Source organism: Labrus bergylta, chromosome 20 (assembly GCF_963930695.1).
Source record: "Labrus bergylta chromosome 20, fLabBer1.1, whole genome shotgun sequence".
In the NCBI taxonomy this organism is placed as follows: Eukaryota; Metazoa; Chordata; class Actinopteri; order Labriformes; family Labridae; genus Labrus; species Labrus bergylta.
Genome location: NC_089214.1, coordinates 8,904,340 through 8,926,000, shown reverse-complemented (window position 1 = coordinate 8,926,000; position 21,661 = coordinate 8,904,340). Strand labels below are relative to the sequence as shown.

The 21,661-nt window shown below is 42.0% G+C and overlaps 1 protein-coding gene across 15 annotated transcripts in view; it reads right to left on the bottom strand.

The window, feature by feature from the left end:
• tnikb (TRAF2 and NCK interacting kinase b) overlaps positions 1-21,661 on the bottom strand; it is a 51,843-nt gene that overhangs the window by 13,459 nt on the left and 16,723 nt on the right. Inside the window, exons 8-25 of one of the 15 annotated variants that reach the window (XM_065948627.1) lie at positions 19,889-19,943; positions 19,464-19,542; positions 17,914-18,089; positions 17,761-17,827; positions 17,096-17,294; positions 15,979-16,095; positions 14,799-14,885; positions 12,563-12,760; positions 11,160-11,465; positions 7,955-8,119; positions 6,778-7,017; positions 6,083-6,189; positions 5,653-5,768; positions 5,173-5,264; positions 4,476-4,499; positions 2,221-2,402; positions 1,314-1,428; positions 258-404 (exon numbers count right to left, since the gene is read on the bottom strand). In XM_065948627.1, coding sequence (XP_065804699.1) covers positions 258-404; positions 1,314-1,428; positions 2,221-2,402; positions 4,476-4,499; positions 5,173-5,264; positions 5,653-5,768; positions 6,083-6,189; positions 6,778-7,017; positions 7,955-8,119; positions 11,160-11,465; positions 12,563-12,760; positions 14,799-14,885; positions 15,979-16,095; positions 17,096-17,294; positions 17,761-17,827; positions 17,914-18,089; positions 19,464-19,542; positions 19,889-19,943 — 2,472 coding nt within the window. The remainder of the gene's footprint in view (positions 1-257; positions 405-1,313; positions 1,429-2,220; positions 2,403-4,475; positions 4,500-5,172; positions 5,265-5,652; positions 5,769-6,082; positions 6,190-6,777; positions 7,018-7,954; positions 8,120-11,159; positions 11,466-12,562; positions 12,761-14,798; positions 14,886-15,978; positions 16,096-17,095; positions 17,295-17,760; positions 17,828-17,913; positions 18,090-19,463; positions 19,543-19,888; positions 19,944-21,661) is intronic. The other 14 variants (XM_065948628.1, XM_065948630.1, XM_065948631.1 and 11 more) reach the window with 14 other exon arrangements.

Sequence of the window (21,661 nt, the reverse complement as noted above, 5' to 3'; positions counted from 1 at the left end):
CTCCATATTTTATTTTCTGCTCCCGCTTCAACCAAAAATCTCACAAACTCTACTGCTTTATATCTGAATAACCAGCTGGTGGTGGATTGGTGGCTGTTTTGTAATTTCCCGCCCTGATAAAGGTGTCAGTTGGTTGGTGGCAGGTGGAGTGTAGCAGGGTGACAGGGTGAATAGGTGACAGGGTGCTAGTCTGTCAGGGTCAGGTGTGGGGGGGGGGGGGGTTTCAGGGGCCAACTTTCAGGTGCAGCTCCACCTACTTGGGCCCCAAAGGCGTCACCAGGGGAGACCAGAGGGGAGGTGCTTTGCTGCACCAAATCAGGGAGATTGGCGTTACCGGGGAACAGATTAGCGTTGCCGGGGAAACCGTTGCTGGCGGCAGAGCTCCGCCTCCGTTCTCTATGTTTCTGGAAAAAGAGAGAGAGGGACGGGCTACTGTGTGTACAGGACTGTGACTGACAGGTCAGGTGGTGGAGGGAGGAGGCTGAATGCTGCTGTGTGAGGGTGCGTTTGTTTTTGTGTCTGTGTAGATTTTCAGTAAGAGGGCGAGAGGGCACTGAACCCGGAGGCCTCAGAGACAGAGTGAAGCACTACACACATGTTTTACACACACAACATGCAGCACACACACACACTGAGATTACTTCCTGCATGCCAACTTTTTATTTTTTTACTTACTGGGTGATAGATGTTCATTTAGATTTGAGGAACTCTTCAATTTTACAGACTTAACAACAACTACGTATTAAATTAAATATTGAGCAGACTAATTCATAAAGGAAATCAAGAAGGTATACTTAGTTAAACTGAAACATAAGCTCTGCAGCCTGCTGAAGCCGATCTACGTAGATGTCCTGATTTTTTGGAACATTTTATTAATTAAGACCCCAAAAAATAATAAATAAATAAAAATAAATAAATAATAAAAATAATAGCCTATGTTTTAACATTTTGTATCTAAAGTGAACTGAAGCGTACTGCTGTATCAGAACGAAATTTAAATGTGATTTTTCAATATATTTAAACAAACTTTTATCTCAGCACGGGGGAAGCCCTGACACTGATAATGTGTTGACTTCTATAAACATTTTTGGGAATTTGCAGCTAAATCTGAAAAACACGCACGCACGCACACACATACACACACACACACACACACACGCACACACACGCACACACACACACACACACACACACACATATCAGATCGAAAACAGGAAGCAGCGAGGCATGCAGAGCCGGTGAATTAGTGTCTGAGCGCAGTGTCAGTTTCTGATGAGTCGGCGAGGCTGCAGCTACACCTTGAGGCGGCTCACCTCACGCATCATCAGGGTGCTGTCCTGGGAGCTGTTTCCATACGCGTCGTCATGGGTGTCATTGTGTCCTCCTATCCCGCCAAAGGACTCGTTGCTGCCTTGACCTGCAGCTGGCCTGTAAGACAGAAACCAAGATGTTTCAATGTCTCTCTTTTTTCCATCTTCATAAATTGACTCAACATTCTTTTAAAAAACATGTCAGTGCCTGTTCCTAGTCCTTTCACTTCCTGTTGTACCTCAAGTTTGACTGAAAACAAAAGGAGATTGTTCCTATGAATTAGCTCCGACACTTAGAAACACTTTTTTTCTTGAACATACACTCTGGGCCTGCAAATAATTGGGCCGATCTTGGGCCATATAATATGCAAATAAGTCAGTCAGACACCTACTACTTCACAAAACCCACGCAAAGTGTTGAATGTTACCCTTTCTGCACTGCGGAGCAAACAGCGTCTGTGTGCGCTAGTGTTGTTTGCATGCATTGAAATTCACTGCCATGCATTCATTTTGGGGAAAAACTGGCCCCTTACTATGCAAATCGTCATTATTGCAAAGAGTGCCTAAATCTCAAACACCTGCGCTGACGGCGTCACTTTAAGAAAGTATTGTGATGCTGCTCTTTTTCCAAGATCCAGTTGCCAAATTTGTCAGACCAAGGAGTGTTATCAGAATTTTAAACAAAGCCCTGATTTTGTAGGCTGCAAAACCAAAATAATGACACTAAATGTAGGGAGCCCGATGATTACGAGATGCTGTGATTCAGGTTATATATTTACAAATGTAGGGATGATGAAAGATCTTTATGACTGAGCGTAGTTGGAAATCATGTCTTGGAATAGCGTCCCCTTCCTGCAGTCTGCAATGAAAACGTGTTGAATTTAACCAGAAAACAGACAACAGTACTCACATAATGCGCGGTATATCGCTGACGGCCACTGATCCGTCATTGGACCTGCCCTCACCCTCCTCGTCCTCGCTGCTGTGAGAGTCCTCGCTGGACGACGAGTAGTCGGTCACTTTGACAGGCGGGCGACTGGTTTCTTCCCCCTGTCGCAGCTCCCTCAGCTCTTTGGCCAGAGCCGTCAGGTCCTGGAGGACGGGAAAACAACCGAGACAGTCACAAACCAAAGCTGAGGGTTCAAACTATGGGGAACAGCTTTATCTGAAGACCCGGTGTTCAGGGTTTTCCTTCCAGCGTCTGAATGAGAGACTGATCTCGACTGACTACAAGTGGCATGTGATGGAGTCCTTCATGCATTAAATTGAAGTTTTATATATCTAACCACATATGTATCATTAGGGCTCTATCTTTAAAAAATGCATTGGTTTTGTGTCATTCCTTCATGGACTTTAACATTTTATGACAAATGTTGGTTTTGCAGAAGAAAAGTTTATGTTTTTTGCGTGTGTTGCAAGTTTACAATGAATTTCTTTTGGTATATGAAGAAGAGGATTAACGGCACATTGCACGTGGTTTGAAAGATTTCTTTGCAGCCACATTGTTGAGTTTGTGAGTGTGAGGAAGGGCAGCGAGCAGCAGAACGGCGCAGGAGAAAGAGGAGGAAGAGGAGCAGGAGTATCATCATGCCTCAGTGCAGGAGAGCCAAAGGGTTAAAGCTCACAATTCAGCCTCTGTGACATCTCACTGTTTCCAGCAAAAAAGTTGTGCATGTCAGAGGTCAAAAAAAATAAATGTTTGGGTAGTTTGTGGTGGTGGGAGGAATGGGCAGGGGGATTATCTTACCAATTCCTCCTGATGAGAGAGAGAGAGAGAGAGAAGAGATAAACAGGGAGGAGAGAAAGAACGACAGAGTGTGACTATGGAGATGAAGCATGAGAGCAGAGATGTCTGAAGGGATAACAAATAGATGAAAGGAAGACATGGGTCCTACACTAACTGATAACACATCAATTACAGCTGTAGCCCCTGATACAACAGCAAAAAACAAGAGTAGAGACCATTTTTAAAACTCAAGAGAGTTAAAGGTTGTCTGAATTTGAGGGCTGATGTCAGTTTATATGCCGTCGTTCTTAAAAGGTTTTTATTTACGTTTCAGCTTTCTAGTCAATTGGACGGCAAAATATGCTGAAACATTTTTTTAAAGGGCCTTTAAAAATGCATCCTTTTTTTTCACATGGAAAATGAATGGCTACCGTTAATACCGTATTTTAACCCACACTTGCTGTCTTGCTTCAATAAGTAATTTTAAACCAAAGGACCAGACAGGCTGGCCTTTTCACAGCAGAGGTTGTTTGTTTAATTCAGTAACAAGATTTGAAAACATTTATAGGCAGATACTAGAAAAGAGGAGATCGACCTTGTACATGGACAATGACAGGCTTCGGTTTAGCCCTAGCTGCAACCTCCTGCAGAAAAAAAATTAAGCCAATGCAAAAGTGCACAACTGCAGGTCCCCAAGTGTCCACCTGAGGTTGTCTGCAAGAGCCAATAAACCCCGACTAGTTCCCATACGAAAGTGTGCACAGCAGAAATAAACATATCTACAGTCGGGTTAAAAACTGTTTTGGTCTTGTTAAGCTTATTTCTTTATTGGCACACACTGTACGGGTAGAATGTCATATCCATTTTGATTATATAGTTTAAGAGTTATGCATACATTTGCATAATGAGGGGTGTGGCTTGTTCGACTGACAGGTTGGCTTGTTGTCGATGTGTGTGAGGAGGCTTGAGGTCTGCCTCAGCTCCACCTCTTTGTCTGTTTGTAGATTTATAAAAAGTAAGCGTCATCATTGTCTCGACTTCAAAGGTCTCTTTAGAAACCAATGGACGACGTCCCTGACACTACGTCCATGTTTTATACAGACTGTGGTTTTGCCCTAAGTATGTCTTTGCCGCCTGCCCTTTACTGAAGCTTGACATGCACCTTCAATGATACAAGTAAAAAGGCAAGCCATTCACAGTACAAAACAATCTGTCAATCAAAAGTGTGTCAGAAGACCATCAGACTGAGCTCATTTAAAACAGAGACTGATCCAGTGCTCAGAAAGATCTCCATGAACTGATTCTGATCTGAACTTAAAATGCATTTTTTTCAGATGTGACAATGATTAAAAAGCCGACTTCAAGTGAGAGAGGTGTCAGAGAGGGGGTGAGACAATGAAAGGGAGAGAGAGGGGTGAGTGAGAAGAAATGTCACTGACCTCGTCTACAGCTTTCTTATAGCTCTGAAGGAAGATGAGAGGGGGATGGAGGAAAGCATGAACAGCAGCATGGTTAGTTCAGAGAGAAGAGACCGTCTGTCAGAGTGTGTTTGTTTTTTTCTACAACATCACCTACCGGTACTTGTGCAGAGTACTCCCATATTAAGACCGTACAGTAGAAGAGAATGTTTGGGTTGCTTGGTAACAGTCAAGTTTCAGTTTAATGGTGGAGCTAGTTGAGTTAGTCGAGTTAAATAATAAAATAAAATAATATGTCTTGAGTGTGATATGTACTGTACATCAAACTGAAGGTCTTGATGTTGTTCTAGATATCAGCATCTGTTGTGATGATCTCATCAACAGTCACTGATATACAGGACAACATCACTCCCTCTCAGGCGATATGGCTTTTAATTGTCATAATGCAGATTGCACAGTGGTAAAATAGTAAACATCATTTATCTGGATTATATTATTGATGCATAATTGATGTTAAATTTCTCATTTTAATTCATTTTTTAACAATACAACTGTTAAAATTCTGTATTGCTAACATATATCTGCGGTGTGATGAATAGCTGTCGGATATTTATTGGAGTAAAAAAGAGAGAGAGAGGGAGAGAGAGAGAGAGTGTGTGTGTGTGTGTGTGTGTGTGTGTGTGTGTGTGTGAGTGTGGGTGTGTCCGCGTGTACTTACTGCAGGCCTGCTGGGTCGTGTCACCTCTCTGCCGTCATCTTTGGTCTCGTGGGAAGAAACTGTTGAGCCTTCAGTCATAACGGCTGAATTTCCTGAAAGCAGAAACAACTACAGTGAGGGTGAGGACGCTCGCGAAATAGAACTTAAACCTGTTTTGAGCTGAGTTTTAAAGAAGCTCTTAAAAATGGGCACATTTTTGGACGGCAAGGACAGTCTAGAGCTGTGAAAACCTTTGAGTTAACGTTTAGGGGAAATTGAAGACTCATCGTTCAGGAAAGTGAGGACAAAGATCAAAGACGATTTTAGAGATCGGGGACAATAGAGAGATTAGGGATCTAGATATTTAGAGAAAATCAGGGTTTGGGCAAATTGTTGCACATTTTAGCGAAATCAAGAAACATTTTGGTAAAGGGACTTATAAGGATGAGAGCCCTCACACACGTGATGTACAGACATGTTTGTGCATGTGTGAGTGTGCACCTCGTTCGTTGGAGCCTCCCTGGGAACTCGGGGTGCTGGAGCTGGAGGAGCTGTTGCTGCTCGTCCTCTTCAGGGGCGTATCCATAGAAATGTCTGTCCTCCGCAAGTCAGGGTTGCTACGGCAACACAAACACAGACAGCGCTGTCTCATTCATGCGGGAAAACTGTTGGAATCCTGCTCTGAACTAACAATGAAAACATGTCACACCTGCGCTTCCACAAACACAGCTCCCACACACGGAGCTGTGTTTGCATCATATCAGAGCACAGGGCTTGTGTGTCTCTTAGTGAGTGTGGTTGCCTAGAATGTATAAGGTGTGCTCCATCAGTATGTGTGTTAGAAAAATTTGTATTTAAGAATATGACAAATTAAACTGCATGACTTCAGCATGAGAGTGTGTTTGTGTGTGTGTGTTTGTGTGTGTTGTACCTGGCCCGTATGAGGTGAGCTCCGGCCCGAGGTCCAAGGCCAGGTCCATTTCCAGGAGAGTGCTTCCTGACCAGAGCCGGAGAGATGGAGGTCGTCCTTTGAGGAACCTTGAAACAAAAGACAGGGTCAGAACCTCCATCGTGATTTAATATCACACGCTCTCCGACTACAGCAGAGGAAAGCAGAATCTAAAATATAAACATTAACATGTGACTCTCAATCTTAATTAAAAGCTTCATTAAATAATAATATAAAGGTGAAATAACAATAAAGGTAAAATGGCTTTAAAAAAGTATGATGTTAATATGATTACCTCAGGGAGTGGCATGACTTATTAAGAAATGGACCATTAAGTCAAGTACATTTCCTCTGAGGAAGCACACTTTTTGTTAACTTTTTCATCTAAATTTGCTTCGTAAAAAAATGTTAAAATTTACAGCAATTAGTACTCTTAAAAAAGAAAGTTAATAAGATAATATAGCGCACACCACCTGTTGTAAAAATAATACAAAAAAACATTGGCTATAAGGAGAGAGTCCCACAAAAGAAACTCAACAAATCAAACAAATGATTAAAAGTTTACCCAGAAAAAAAAACAACAGAATTTAGACAAAGAAAAGCTTCAAGCCAAAAGGTTCAACACACAAACACACACACACTGGGACAGACACACTCAGGTGGTGGCATGCAGAGACCTTGGGGGGCATGTCGTCGTCCTGTCGCAGCCACGAGCTGCGGTCCAGCTTGTCGAGGGGGGGCGCCAGGCGGGATAGGGGCGGGGGAGGAGGGGTGTCGGAGGTGGGGTCAGAATTCTGCCGGGGCATGGGAGGCCGGGATGGGGAGGGTGACGCCGAGGAGGAAGAAACGCCGTGAGGATCGTACAGGGACTGGGAGCCTGACAGACCGTGACTCTTCACTTGCACTAGGTGGGCCATCTGAACACACACACACACACACACACACGCACGCGCAGGAAACAGGCAGGGTTCAGGAGGAAGAGCAGAATCAGGATTTGGGTTCGAAAAAACGTGATGATGAGGAGAGATGCAGGGTTGGAGGAAATGATGCAGAAGGAGTGATGAAGGAGAGAGATGAGGCGAGAGAGGAAGGTACAAAACACATGCCTCAGGGTGCGTTCACGACTGTCATGTTCAAAAACTGGGCTTTTTGTTCTTTGGTGTTGTGGAAAATGCTGACTTTGACCCTACAAACCCTGAAATAACACTGATCTCTGGAAAAGCTCACATCCAGCAGTTTGTAATTGTTTGTCTTGATAAAAACAACAGAGTCAAAGCAATCTGATGTGAGAGTGAGATTGAACAAACGTCATCAACTCATCAGATTATCTTTGTCCAATTGTGGACAAAAACATAATCATGTAAGTCAAATTCTAAATTTGAATCAGTCCATCCTTGAGTCCAAGTTAAAGTTTGTTACAAATTCCCTTCAGGGACTACAGATGTAATGAGCTCAAGTGGCTGTACACTGTCCCTGTCAACATAAACAAATACAAAAAAATGTAAACAAAATTCCCTCCAGGCTACTCTGACTTATGATCGTGATGATGACCGATGTTCACCAAAGCTGGCTCCCCTTAGCTTTATTTTAAGATTATGTCCATAAAAATCTGAAGAATGAATGAAAACATGCAAACTGGGCATAGATTCTGCAAGCATGGCACCAATCACCTGTCACTCTCAGGTTTCACCTCACTGACCACACCCACAGATCGTTCTTTTAAACCTTCTCTCATCTAACCTTCCTTTATCTGTCACTACTCCACTATGGTTGCACCCTGAGTGTTGTTATGTTGCGATTCATGCAAACACACACGTACACAGACGCAGACAAATAAAGACATAGAACACACACCTGCGGCTCGACAGAGCGGTGCATGGGTGGGGTCCGGGCCTGCTGGATTCCTCCACTGCTGAACGACTCGGAGCGCGGCGGCAGAGAGGGGTCCGAGATCCGGTTTGAGACTTTATGCTGCAATGCAGGAGAAGTCTGTCTGTTCATCTTATAATGCTCCTCCACCTGACACATACACACATACATCAGACCACAATCACTCACAGCATGCAGTGAGGTGTGTGTGGAGAGTTTAAATCTGTTAGCACACACTCATGATCTGTTTGTTTTATGGGAAGGCTATGATCTCATCCATCATTGGTTATATGTGAAAAGGCATTAATTGTGGTTTGTTAGTCCAAAAATGAAAGTGTTAAGGAACATTTTAATTTGAATGATAGAAGTTTATATTTTGACTTTCATGAATTCCACTCTGCTATTCTGCATTCAGATTTTTTTTTAAATCATTCATATTCACGAGAGTTGGCTCAACTTTATCACAGTCATGTTGTTTTGTTACTGAAGCGTTCACATGAGAAAATAAACTTTTGCTCTGTTGAACGAGAACCCACTCAAAGCAGCAAGCATTCCCTGACCAATTTTATTCGGTTTGGGTTTGAAATATGGGGAGATACTTGTGTCTTTGGGTAAAATCGGTGATATGTTATTAGTTAGTTTGTAGACTGCGCAGGCAACTTAGACTTTTGCAGTTCAGCCGCAAACCTCACTCTGACCTATCAGGATCAACTGTGCCGATAACACCAGACATGAATCCAGTTTGGAAAATTTGCAGAATAAAAAAAGGATATCTGGCAAAACTTGGTTGCAAGAAAATCTTTTCAGAGCTTTTTGTTGCTTAAAGAACCAGTTTTAAATCATTGTAGAAGGTAGAGTGCACCTGGTACTAAGAAGATACCAAGGACTCCCTCAAGGATAAGTATCAAAGTATAAAGAGTTTTCATTTTGCCAAAGACTGCATGGACAGTAACACTAAGGAGAAAGGTCACAAACTCACTTCCCACCAAAGTTAGTTTACTTTGATCGAGGACATGAGACTGCTTTAATCTGCAGAGATTTACTGAGGAGATTTTTTATCGTTTTGACAGATCATTCTGCAGATAAAGGCAGATGAGAATTTGACCCTTTTATAGCAAAAGTCTCAAAAGTTACATGTGTTAAAATGTGCTGAGTAAGAAGTTAACACTCTTGTTACTGTAGTTTGTTGGTAACCTGCACTCTTTTCTTCTTTAATTGCTGTGAATTTTAAAAAGCTGTCCTGCTTGCTCTAGAGAGCTGAACTTTAACACCTGCAGTCGTTTCATATGAGAGGTAATCATCTGTTTTTAGAGAAGGACTTTTTGTCTGTGCATGATGGAAATATTTCTCCCTCAAAGGAAATCCTTGGAGGCTGAGGTGAGGGTAGACCTCTCTGTACGTGTGTGGGTTTCTTTTTGTGTGTGTGTGTGTGTGTGTGTGTGTGTGTGTGTGTGTGTGTGTGTGTGTGTGTGTTTCCATGCATGGTGTCCGCAGAGAGATGGACTGATATAGCTGCAGCTGCCCTACATTAGTCCATTAGCTGCCACCAGAGGGCAGGGCTGCAGATCTGCCCTAAATGTGTGTGTGCGTGTGTGTGTGTGTGTGTGTGTGTGTGTGTGTGTGTGTGTGTGTGTGTGTGTGGTGTGTGTGTGTGTGTGGGTGTGTGTGTGTGTGTGTGCACCAGGGAGGGTTTCATACTTGTGTATAAAGAGCTGACCTGTATCGCCTTTACTAACATCTTACTTGACTTGAATTTAAAAACTGTGTGAAAGTAACAAGATGTCAGGCTAGAGGAACGAAGAGGAGTCACAGCATCATGTTCGTTAAGTGTGTGAAGCTGAAAATGTCTAAATAATAAACGTAGGAAAAAGGAAAGACTTGAACTAAAGAGAACCCTGGTAGGTTAATGAACACAAAGAAAGCCTGTAATGTCAACGTTTGTTAAAGTTAGTATTTGTTAGATATTTGACCCAACACCACAAAAACATGCAAGAAACCAGTGTTTTTACTTCTAGTGCTTCAACCAAATCAGGAGTAAAACTCTGTGTTTCCCTTCTTTTTAAACGCATTTGTCGCAAGAAAGATGAACAGGAATAAAACACGTCGTAACCAGATCAACAGTATTGCCTATTTTCTTTAAGTGAATAAATCAAACAGAAAAATCCCAACAGCTTTTAGTAAAGGGAACCAGTCAATGCTACATCCAGTCAGAAACCTGGGAAATGAAGAGTGAAAGTCAAACATCAAGAAAAGTCGAGATTATCTGAACAGAAGGAAACACGTTAGTAGATAAAAAGAGAGAGAAATACAGGGGTTAGTTTCATGTGGACTACCTCTGTTGTTATATGTTTCTGGGGATTTTTTTTTACACCCATTACTTAAAAATAAAACCATATTGCAATACCACAACAAATTTAGCATTTAGGATCCTTAAAAAAAAGACAATCTAGTCATGTAAATGTATTGCTAGATGGCTTCCAAAAAATGTATAAACCTCGAGGATGACTTTTTGATGATAAGATTGTTTTTCACTGTGAGTAGCGCCACCATGAGGTCAAGTTATTGTACTTTTCAGTGTAATATTTTAACAACTATTGGACGTGTTGTGACTAAATCTGGTGCAGATATTTGGCTAGCATCCGAGATGTGAACAGAGGTCCCGTGCAATGATTTGATTATATTTATGCTAATTAGAATATATCACCTTGCAAATACGATAAACATTCAACCTTAACGTTATGGCTGTCATTGCACTCAGGCTGATTTTAGACTTTAGTAAATGCTTATTCACAGCCTCACACAGCTGCTGCAGATTTGTAGTCTTGTACATCCTTTAATAAGAAAAGTCTAATGTGATTCAGAGCTGTTATACAAGAGGTGGGAGTTAGTGTCAGTGTTGGAAGGAAGCTGGTTGGAAGCACCGACAGAACTAATCAAAGAGGAAATTAATCAAAAGATTCCTGTGAGAAAAAGATGAGATGAGGGGGTGAGAAATTGGGGTGAAAGAGTAGACATTATAATTCTGCAGCCAGCCCAGAGTTAATGTGTGAGTCCGCCTGGTTAGAGAAATAAACTGTTAGGAGGAATTAAAGAGGGAATCATTCCTGCACACGAGTTAGTACGCAGCCTGGATCAAAAAGAAGACGAAGAGATAATAAGGAATAATGAGTCTGCTCATCCTCCAACTGACCCGGCGGCCGGGGCTCCGCCCTCTGGAGTTGGGGCTCTGCCCTCTGGACTTGGGGCCCCTGCGGCGCATTACTGGCTGAGAAGAGTTGGGGGCGGGGTTAGGTTTACAGGTAACACGGATATGAGGCACATGGTGGTGATCTCTGGAGGGGCTGTTGTGGGCGGGATAGGAAGGAGGGCGGGAGCGTCGAGGTTTGTAACCGGGGAGTAAGAGTAGGTTGCCGAGGTTGACATTTCTTGGCTCCCTGAAGGAATGATATTTCTTTGGAGGGATGCGAGGAGAGTTGCTCTGAGCTCGATGCATCACCTGGAGAGCAAGGTGAGTGTTTAGACACAAGAACATATACATACATACAGTCTGGGAATGAAAAGGCAGGCGTCTGTCTGGGGATGTAACACACCCTCTGACACAGGTGTTAATAAATCCCCTGAAAACATATCAACAACATACATTGTATATGAAAATAGACAACACGTCTCTACCTCCATCCGTTATTTAAAAGTGAAGCCAAAATACCCCGAGCCTCAGCCACAGACATGTTGCACATTTTGAGGCAAGGTCTGCACAGGAGAGATTTGCTGCTTGACATCCTGCCCTTCCTCTTACCAAAACAAAACATCTAATTTAGCGATGAAAGGTTCTGGATTTAACCATCAAAAGCCCCCTGGGGGGTTCAGTCCACAGCAGAACTGTTTCTTGTGTCAGTTTGAAGCAGACACTCATGGTTTAGGAAAGTTCAATGACTCTAGTGATAGTGTTTGTTACGTTTCCTCTCACAGGTCCTCCTCCTGTCCGTGAACAGAGCGCTGAACAAGCCTCATTTGTGCAACAGAGCTGTCCATCATAATGTTATACTCTTTTTTTATGGCATCGTATAAGTGGTAAAAACTAAATAAAATATGTAAACATGGAGGAAGCAGTTTTGGCTTCACTTTAGGAGGACAGCTATGTTGTCCATCTTTTATTCAGTCCATGGTCCGCACACTTTTAACATCAGTTTGTTTGACTGAAAAACAGATGATTTATGATTTATTAAAGCACCAAAGTCGGAGCAAAGATAAATGTTATTTTAGGAACTCCACCTTTGACCAAAGTATTTCATTAACAAACGTTCAGTTGCTGCACCTAAAAGAGGCAGAACACATTTGAAGCACCACCACACACAGAGATCGACTCTCATCTGCAGGTAAAGTAGAGATGACACCTGGAGGGCAAAAACAAAACCTGCAGGGAGCTCTGCTGGCCTGGAACCAACGGCTATGAAAACTAAAACTTTACAAACAGGGTATTGTGGAATCAACTATTTACAAAGTGAGGTGTTAGGAAAATATGTTTTTGAAGAAAAAGAAAAGTTTTCCGTCGTTTTCTCTCCTTGTGTGTGTGTTTGTGTCTCCGACTGTTACCTCTTTGGCCCATGCGGGTTTGTCGTTGGTGCCGGGCGCCTGGTCTTTGTAGTGGTACAGCTGCTTCTTGTCCTGTGGCGGTCGAGTCGGCTCCTGCTGCTGCTGTTGCAAGGACACCAGGTAGGCTCGCTCCTGCTGCAGCTGCCTCTGCAGCCGCTCGGCCTGCCGCTGCTCCTCAATCTGCTTCCTCTTGTACTCCTTCACAACAGAGGAGAGAGATATGATAAACGTTCAGGCAAACGTACAAGGTCAAAGTAAGTCCTCTAAAAATTATTAGCCAAAAAAGTTAGGTTAGAAATTTGTGAAATCTAAATTCCATCCTTTGGTTCCATGTTACAGTTCCTCAGTTTTTAAAGAATTATGTGAATTTTCTTCTACCACTTAGTTTGGAGCATAACCACCAGTGTCCACTAGAGGCTGTCTCCTGCAGTGAGTCAATCCTTATAAAGCCCAATGTTAAAATGTCCAACATTACAGAAGAAATAAGCATGTTTAAAGCCTCCTACAAAAACTGTTTTGGTCTCTATAGCTCATTTCTCTTATGATTAAGACATTAGTAATAAAATAACTCTGTAAATATTCATATTTATTATGTAGTCATTATTTTATGTATCATTATTTATGCAACAATTGAGTTTCCCCAATGGGAAATCAATAAAGCTTCTCTTTCCTGAATTGTATCTTATGATTATGGGCGTGGCCTCTTTGAGTGACAGCTGAGTGCTTTGAGCTGCCTGCTAGGTGTCACCTCAGCTAATATAGTCAGAGGCTGTGTCCGGATCACAAACTTCTCACTGTTTAATGAGTTCCCCATTTTGTAGTGGTGTCTAGATTCTGAGTGAGCATAACATACCCTATATAGTGCACTCAGTGTATCCCACAATGAATTGTAAAAAGTAGTGGTCCCAGTGCAAGTAATATAAACCATCATGCATTGCGGTTGAAAGCTTTCCTGCGAGCAGAAGGTGTTTGACTGCTCTCAGACGGACAAGAGGAGCAGCCAGCGTGAACACAGAACACAGAAACACAGAAGAGTCTTTATTCTGAGGCATTTGAGCTGAAATCTAGAAGCTGCTCCAATAAAGACTAAAGAATTTTAAACTGAAAGATTATGTCAGGCAAGAATCCATCATCAGTGAGCATAAATAAATTAGTTTTGGTGTGAACATATGTTTCATTATTTATGAAAAAATCAGTATTTTTAAATGTATCTATTACATGTAATTGTTTCATAAACACCCTTGGTAAATTGTCAGTTATCACTAAAATTCATGCTGTTATTTACCATTATTATTAATCCTTGGCCGCTGTTAAGCTGCAGGTTTTAGATGTGTGACAGAAATGGTGTCACTGCCGGCGAGTGAGTGGGTAGTGTCTGAAATGTTTTTTTATTGTACCAAATGAGTTCACGAGACAGTCCACTAATACAGAGAACTCACTATGAAGGGAGTAGGGCGTATGGAACGAGTGTGTGACTTCAGACACAACCTCTGAACTTTACCTCTCTCGGCAGTGTTTGAGCTGTTTGGAGATTGTTTTAACGCTCACATCTCTATGCGCTCCAGTATTTTTTTAAGCGAGTTCAATTTAACACCTTTTTGATCATGCATTAGCGGACATTCTCGCGGCTTGTGCGTGGAAGGCAGAATTGAAGTTGGATATTCCCTGTGGAGAAGACAGCAGAGCATGGCGAGGAGAACCACTAAAGGCGGGTGGCTCAGTTCTAAAATGTCTGTGTGTGTGTTTCTCACACCTTCCTGTCATGTCAGAGGTCTGGTATTTATCTGAGACGTGTGTGTGAAAGTCTGCAGCAGTGAACATGTGTGTGTGTTAGTGTGTGTGGACTGCTTGTTAAACAGCTGCTTGTTTATGGAGGACACGCCGCTGTCTGCTTTCATTTCACTGAAAAGAATGACGACATCATCAGGAACAATAAAGCTGGGTAAAGTGTGATTACTGAACTGTCAGCTACCGACAGACACGCCTGCCGCTTTCTGTGTTTATTGATTTGTTGTTTGCTAACTTTTCTGACGTGTGTGACGTCTTGCCTCAGTATTGATCGAATATCGACTGCTTTCGCAAATTCCCTGTGAAAATAACAAACAGGCCGACAACACATCCTCAAAATCCTGGTATTGGGTGTCATGAAAACTTTTGTCACTGTTGTAGCTCAAGGATGAGCCTGCACATCCTTATTCCCATAAAAGTGTGTCTCTGTGGTTGTGTGTGATGTTACCAGCAGTAAGGCCTGCTCCTGCAGGAGCTGCTGCTGCAGGATCTCCAGCTGCCTCTGCTCCTCCTCCAGCTGTCTACGGATATACTCCTAACCAATCAGCACCAGGGTCGGTGCGAGGACGCAGCCAACCAGAGAGCACCGATGCAGGCGAGAAGCAAATCAGAAGCCCCAGGCAACCAGTGACATCAGCAGAGCAGGAAACAAGAGAGAGTAAAAAGAAGAGGACGGAGCAAAGTGGATTTAGTGAAGAGGTGTGAGAGCAGCGGTAAAGTCAGAAATAGACGAGAGATAAAAGAGAGTAGCAGCAGGGGGCCATCGTTAGTAGAACAAGAAGTCATGCTTATTAATGAAGGAGGAGAAGTTCACCATCAGCATGAAATCTTTAAGTGTTCAGGAAGAGTTGAACTGCAGTATAAGTTCACCATTAGTCGTGCAGTCATTTGCAAAGCATCCTGTCTCCCCTGTTATACTCTAGAATTAGAAATCTGTTTTTTTTTCTTTTAGTTTCTGTACACCTTTCTTCATTTATCATACACCACAGCCCATTGACATGATGTGTTCTCTTAGCATGAAAGCAGATCAGTCTTGGGCCGTCAACATATCCAGTAATGGAACCTTCATCTAACACCATAGTTCACTGCGTCATAGCTCTTGAACTTAAGATTATTCTAGAAAAAGGAGCACGTCCCGTCTGATGTTTGGATGGTCTAAGGTTCCATTTCATTCATTCATTTCATTTCATTGTGTGAAAGCTGCAAAAACGTTCATGCATTTCCCATGATGAAGCTCAATACTTTAAAAGTACTGCACATTCATTTTTGACACAAGTTTTCATTTTTGAAATTCCAAGCTGAGACATCGCTGTTAGACATCAGGGTTGTTTTCTCCCTCATCTTCTCTAGAGAACAATGTGAACGAGACGTAACCCCTTAAAAATCATCCAGTTTTAAAGCTAATGCTTTTTCTGCTTTCCTATCCTGGTTATCATATTTTGCCTGCACATGTAAGCTGTAACTGTATATTCATGCTTTGTTTCAAACAAGGGGAGATGATGAAAATAAATATCTCAACAAAACTCCACAAAAGGCACAGAGCAGTGATTTTTCGGGAGTTGAGAGGCCACTCCCCTCTGGATGACACCTGTGACGTGACATCTGTGGTGTTTCAGGTGTTGTCGTACCTGTTCCCTCTCTGCATGCCTCCTCTCCTCCTCACGGCGGATCTGCTCCATCTCCTCGTACCTCCTCCTCTGCTCGCGCTCCTGCTGCTTCCTCATCTCACGCTCTCGACGCTGTTGCTGCAGGCAGAGGAGATTTAACACAAGAAACTCCTTAGCTGTGTGTGTGTGTGTGTGTGTGTGTGTGTGTGTGTGTGTGTGTGCGCGCACATCAGGTGTGTTTCTCTGGCATTTAGATAAGCTGAGGTGCTAACATCATAGGTGTGGTGAGTTTGCTTTTTGAATGGGAGTCATTGAATAATCAAAGCTGAGATGTTTTTTAAAGGTGAAAACAGCCTCAGGCTGAAACAGGGAGCTTCATTCTCATCTATCTGATGTGATGATGAGGTATTAACACTTCATCTTCTCAGGCATATTTTTTATCTAAATATGCTTATGGGAATGGGGCTTATTTTCTATATCATATTGTTCAATCTGAATGACATACATGTACAAAAAGTTTTACAATTTCTTAAACAGTAAAACTCTTGCCATCAAGAAGTTATTAACCCTTTAACCATGATATAAACACCCTTCATCACATGGTGCACTCATGCTGACCTGATGGGAATTCAGTCTTTTTAAAGCCCCTTGCTAAAAGCATCAGGAACACTAATGTATATTTTACAATTTCCTGGTGATGTCTTTAAAGGGCATCTGAGGATTTGAGAGTAAAAACCTCTAAGATCTCTGCACAATTTATTTCAACATAAACCGTATATAAGACATGGTCACAGCTTCAATGTGTCAAATGTGCTGAAAACATCTGAACCCGCCCCTGTTGTGGCCACCCAAAGTGTGATGTCAAGTTAGCTATTCACTTCTGAGACACACTATGATTATTTTAAATTGTATTTTTGACTGTTTGCCTTCATCTAGATTTCTATGTTTCTTTTTCTTTGGATTTGCAATTTAGCCTGTTAAGAAAAATCGATCCCTTTCTTTGCCTTTTCAGCTGTTCACTTGCAACACTAACAGAGGCGATTATTCTGGTAAGTGTGACATCAGCACTCCAATGCCTACATTGCGCTGTATTTTTCATCTAATGCAACTTGTCGACAAATCAAAGAATAAAAACTACCTCCTCCAGCCGTCGCCTCTGCTCTTTCTGCTCCTCAATGCGTTTCTGTCTTTCAGCCAGCAGTTGGCGCTTGTGTTCCTCGTTCTGCTGCTGCTCCAGCTGCTGACGACGGATCAGCTCCGACCGCTCCTTATTGGCCAGCTGGAGCCGCAGGAAGTCCCGCCTCAGAGTAGACTCTCCGGGGATGTTGATGATTGAACTAAACAAGAACAAATCATGACAATTTCAAACTATCAGCAGAGGTAGGAGTGGCTGTAAAACCAGTAAATCAGAAATGTGATAAAAGCTAGAGGAGACACAGTAGCAGCAGTAGCACCACTAACCTTAAACTATATAAAAAATATGGTTGACACTGGAGCTCTCGAAACTGAAGCCAAAATATTAAGAGCTCCCCCTACTGCATTATACGTGGACATCAATGCCATGGTTTCAAAAGAAGATCCCTACAGCATATCAATCCTAATGCAAATGATTTCATTACCGGTGATGGGGAATTTGGCTTCACTTTTGTAAAACAGGAGGAGGTGAAGACATATTGTCCATCTTTCTATACAGTCAAGCCTTGGTCGTAATAGTATTAGCAGGAGAAGTGGAAGTAGCAGCCTAATTAACTGCTAATAGGTCGCACTGAGGCAGCTGAATTCAAATGGCAGTATTAGTGATACCTGGGCTCTCCAATGTCCCTCTCTTCATCCTCCTCCTCACTGCCGCTGTACTCGTATTCTGTCTCATCTGGAAGAAAAACACAGACTTCAGGTTAGCTGCATTCACACATGCTGATGCAGGTGTGAGGTGATTCAGCGGGGGAGCAGCCTCACCCCTCTCCCCCCTCCTCTTCTTGGTGCGGTCGATGTGGTCCTTCAGCTGGATGCGGACCTGCCGCTCGTTGGGGAGGTCTCTGATGAACGGGTGTTTGAGGAGCTGCTCGGTGCTCGGCCTCTGACTGTGACTCTTCACCAGACAGCTGTCTATGAACGACTGGAACTTCTTCGACCTGGAAACACAACAACACAAATGTATATAGCGGCAGCAGAAGAAGCTAAAGTAGCAGTAGATAATAAATAAACACAAATACCATTCCTAGCCAAGATAATCATTAACTGGATCCAGATCATTATGTTCCATGATGATCAATAAAAGGTAGTACACCTGTTCAGTAAGGCAGCATCGGTGCAGACTCACGGTTGGACGGTTTAACGACCCACTCTCACTCCACCCTCAGAGGTTTTTGACAGCACTCAATGTGGATTTGGATTCCCTCGACTCTGTTCAGTACCCTTTTGTTTGTGTTTTTGTCTTTTGTTGAATAATTCTGTTTTTTTTTTTAGTCTGCAATAGGGTTCGCTTTATTTGCAAAACTTGACATGGCCAAGACAGCAGAATAAAAGTATTATAAAGAAACAAACAACTAAATACAATTTAGAACACTTGCCTGGTTTTAAAAACATCAAAGCTAATAAAATGCTTTAGTTTAAAGCGAGCTACACACTACAAGATAATCGGGCTAATTTGGGGCCTGATCCCCCCCGGTTCTGACCCAAGTCCGCAAAGGTCAGTTCATCTGATGGTTTCAAAGATTAGCATGCCAGATGTTCCTGTGGTGTGAGGTGTGTTAAGAGCTCGGTTTGAAATCATAAATATGTTCAATATTTACAATCAGAACTCCTGATGTGTGGCGAGAACACGGAGGACAGTCGAGCAAACAATAACCAATCAGGAGGCAAGCTGACTGAAACAGGAAGCACAGCAAATGCATACATGGGGACCACAACTAACACTCAGCATAAAGTTAGATGGACGTCAGAAATGGAGAACCAATTTGTGTTAATAGAAAGACAGGAGTCCAAAAACAACTACCGATTCTTCCTGCTTGTTGTCGGCGGTACTTCTTTCGTCTTCAACGCACAAGATTACGAGTTTTGACAGTCGAGAATCTGGTTGTTGGTGAATGAATCTGTTAGTGTGTGGTGTGCTGAGTCAGTCATCTTGTTGCACACACCACACACTATAAGAACTAGACTGTTCAATCTGTCAGTATGTGTTGTCGTGTGGGGTCTCTCACATTTTCAACATCGTTTTTAAGATTTAAACAATATTTTGGCTGCAGTACTTTAAAAATCATACACATCTGTTTTTCCATGTAAAGCAGATTATTATTAATCCCTGTAGATGCACTTTTACTCATAACAAGTGTGAGATTTATTTTGAAGACAGAATTCTGCTGAATGTGTCTCAGAGTCAGAGGAGGCTCAGTGTGAAGCTGACAGAGGATAATAACCACAGAACATGTGCAGTGCGTGTGTGTGTGTGTGTGTGTGTTATTGTGTGTGTGTTTGTGTTTGTTGTAATGTGTGTTTGTGTGACTCACCACTTCTTTGACTTGAGTCTGGGGGCGGGATTTCTGGGGATGAGGAAGAGCGCTCTCATTGGATGCATGTCACATAGAGCTGAGGAGGAGAGAAAGAAAAGGGGAGAAACAAGGAGAGGAGGGTGGAAGAGGGAGGAAAGGAAGGAAAGAAAGGAAAGGGCATAAGAGGAAAGGATGCAAAAAGACAAAAGAGAGGAAGGAAAAGAAAGAAATCAAAATGAGATTGATGGGAAGAAGAGACAATACAAGAGGAGGGGAGGAAAAGAAGACAAGACATTGAGAAAACAAACATGAAAAAGAAAAAGGACAGGAATGAAAGAAGAAAAAGGAAAAAACAGAGACAGATTTAGACGTTTAACTACGAGACAAACTGTTCTCTGTATCCGTTCCTAAAAAATGTCATGAGTCTGAGGTTTCACACTTACGTGGTGCTCCCTCTGCCATCTCGATGGCTGTGATACCGAGCGACCACAAATCACTCTGCGCACAGAAAAAGAGAGAAAATGAAACTTAACAGACTTCACTTATTAATAATTCAGTCTACTGATCAGTGTTCTTGTTGAGTCATAAAAATACAGACACAAAAACTACAAATCGTCTGCTGTTGTAGACATGCACAATTAGTCATGACTTAAATAGGCAGTGTGTTTTTAGGCCGTGTTAAAGCTTCTTTAAGTACTTTCAGTTTACATACATTATAGCACCCCCTGTGGAAAAGGGATATCTCTCATTTCTTTGCTTATATTCTTTCTTCACCATGAATCTTTGCCGTGAAAATGTAAACACAGATTGTTTATGCAGCATGCGGAAGCACACGTCGGCATGGCAGCAGTTAAACAATTAAAAAAAATACTTAATAGACATGTTGAACCTTGTCGCCGATGACTACTTTGTTTTTAAAAGTCATGAAAAGGTACAACCAGATAAAAACGGCTTTCTGAGTGTTTTTTTTTAACCTTTAAGACTAATAGACTAGTCTGAATTTAAATATCTGTTTCATCGACTTTAAAATGAATCTCTAGAAACACCCCTAGTGGTGGATCTCTGGCCTCATGCAAACATTTTATAATCTCTTTATTTGACTCTATCTGCATATTTCAGCCATCAGACGGCAGTGTCAAGTTGATGTTTTTATTGCGAGAGGATCTGAGGGTTTATTTAAGCCCCAGAGGGTGGGAGTTAATGGTGTCATAGCAGAGCCATGTTCATCCTCCACAGGCTCACCACAGGGAGCCGTCCTGTCCCCATTACTGCACATCCTTCATACAGAGACGACGGCTCCAGTCTCACTGCAGAGTCTGTCCTTTCTGTGAGGAGGTTTTAAACCAGCCTGTGTTTGTGCAGTTCAGTGGAGATGATCGGGGATTAAAGGATTGAAAATAAAAAGAACTGATCATTGAACCTTTTCAGGGATGATAAAGGTCAGTAGGTGTGACTTATTCCCTGGTAGAAACATTTCAACCCTGCCTGATGAGAAATTAAACATTGGAGATTTAAAAAAAAAGTATTTATTGTTTTCACTCTTTAAAACAACCCTCTGATATTATCCATCTTCAGTTCAGAAGTGCATGTGTAGATCTCTTTGCATGGTGTCTTAAATCATAAACATGTTACAGTTACATGAACAAAGGCGAAAGCCAGTAGCCATGATTTGACGATGATTTTTTTTTAGGGCAACGGTCTAAAGCTGCTGTCAACGCCCGGACAAGATTCCTTTCCAAAGTTTCCTGTTTTATTTGAAAAATATCCTTAAATAAAAGAAAATATTAAGCAAACAGAGGAACCTAAAACAGGCTTGATGGACACTAAGGAAAGTGAACATGGTGAAGGACCACTTTCTCAACCTATCAGTAATGAGTGCAGGTAAAGTGTACTTTAAAGTTGAAGTGACGGCAAAAACAGTCAGGTGACACAGACCCTCAGGCCAACAGTTGGTTGAACCTGCCTTTCTCAATAGTTGTGTAATTTACATTAAAACAAATGACCAAATGTGGCTTACTGTCCTTCTACGATCCACATCTTCTCTGTATTGCTATGCTCTTTAAACCTATTTAAGTTCATTATTTTAATCTGTAGGACATGCTTCACATTCAAGTCGATTCATTTTCACAAAAATGTAATCTATATATATATATGTAGATGATATTTATAAATATAATAATATATATAATTCTCTGGTACTTATTCTTTGCACTTAA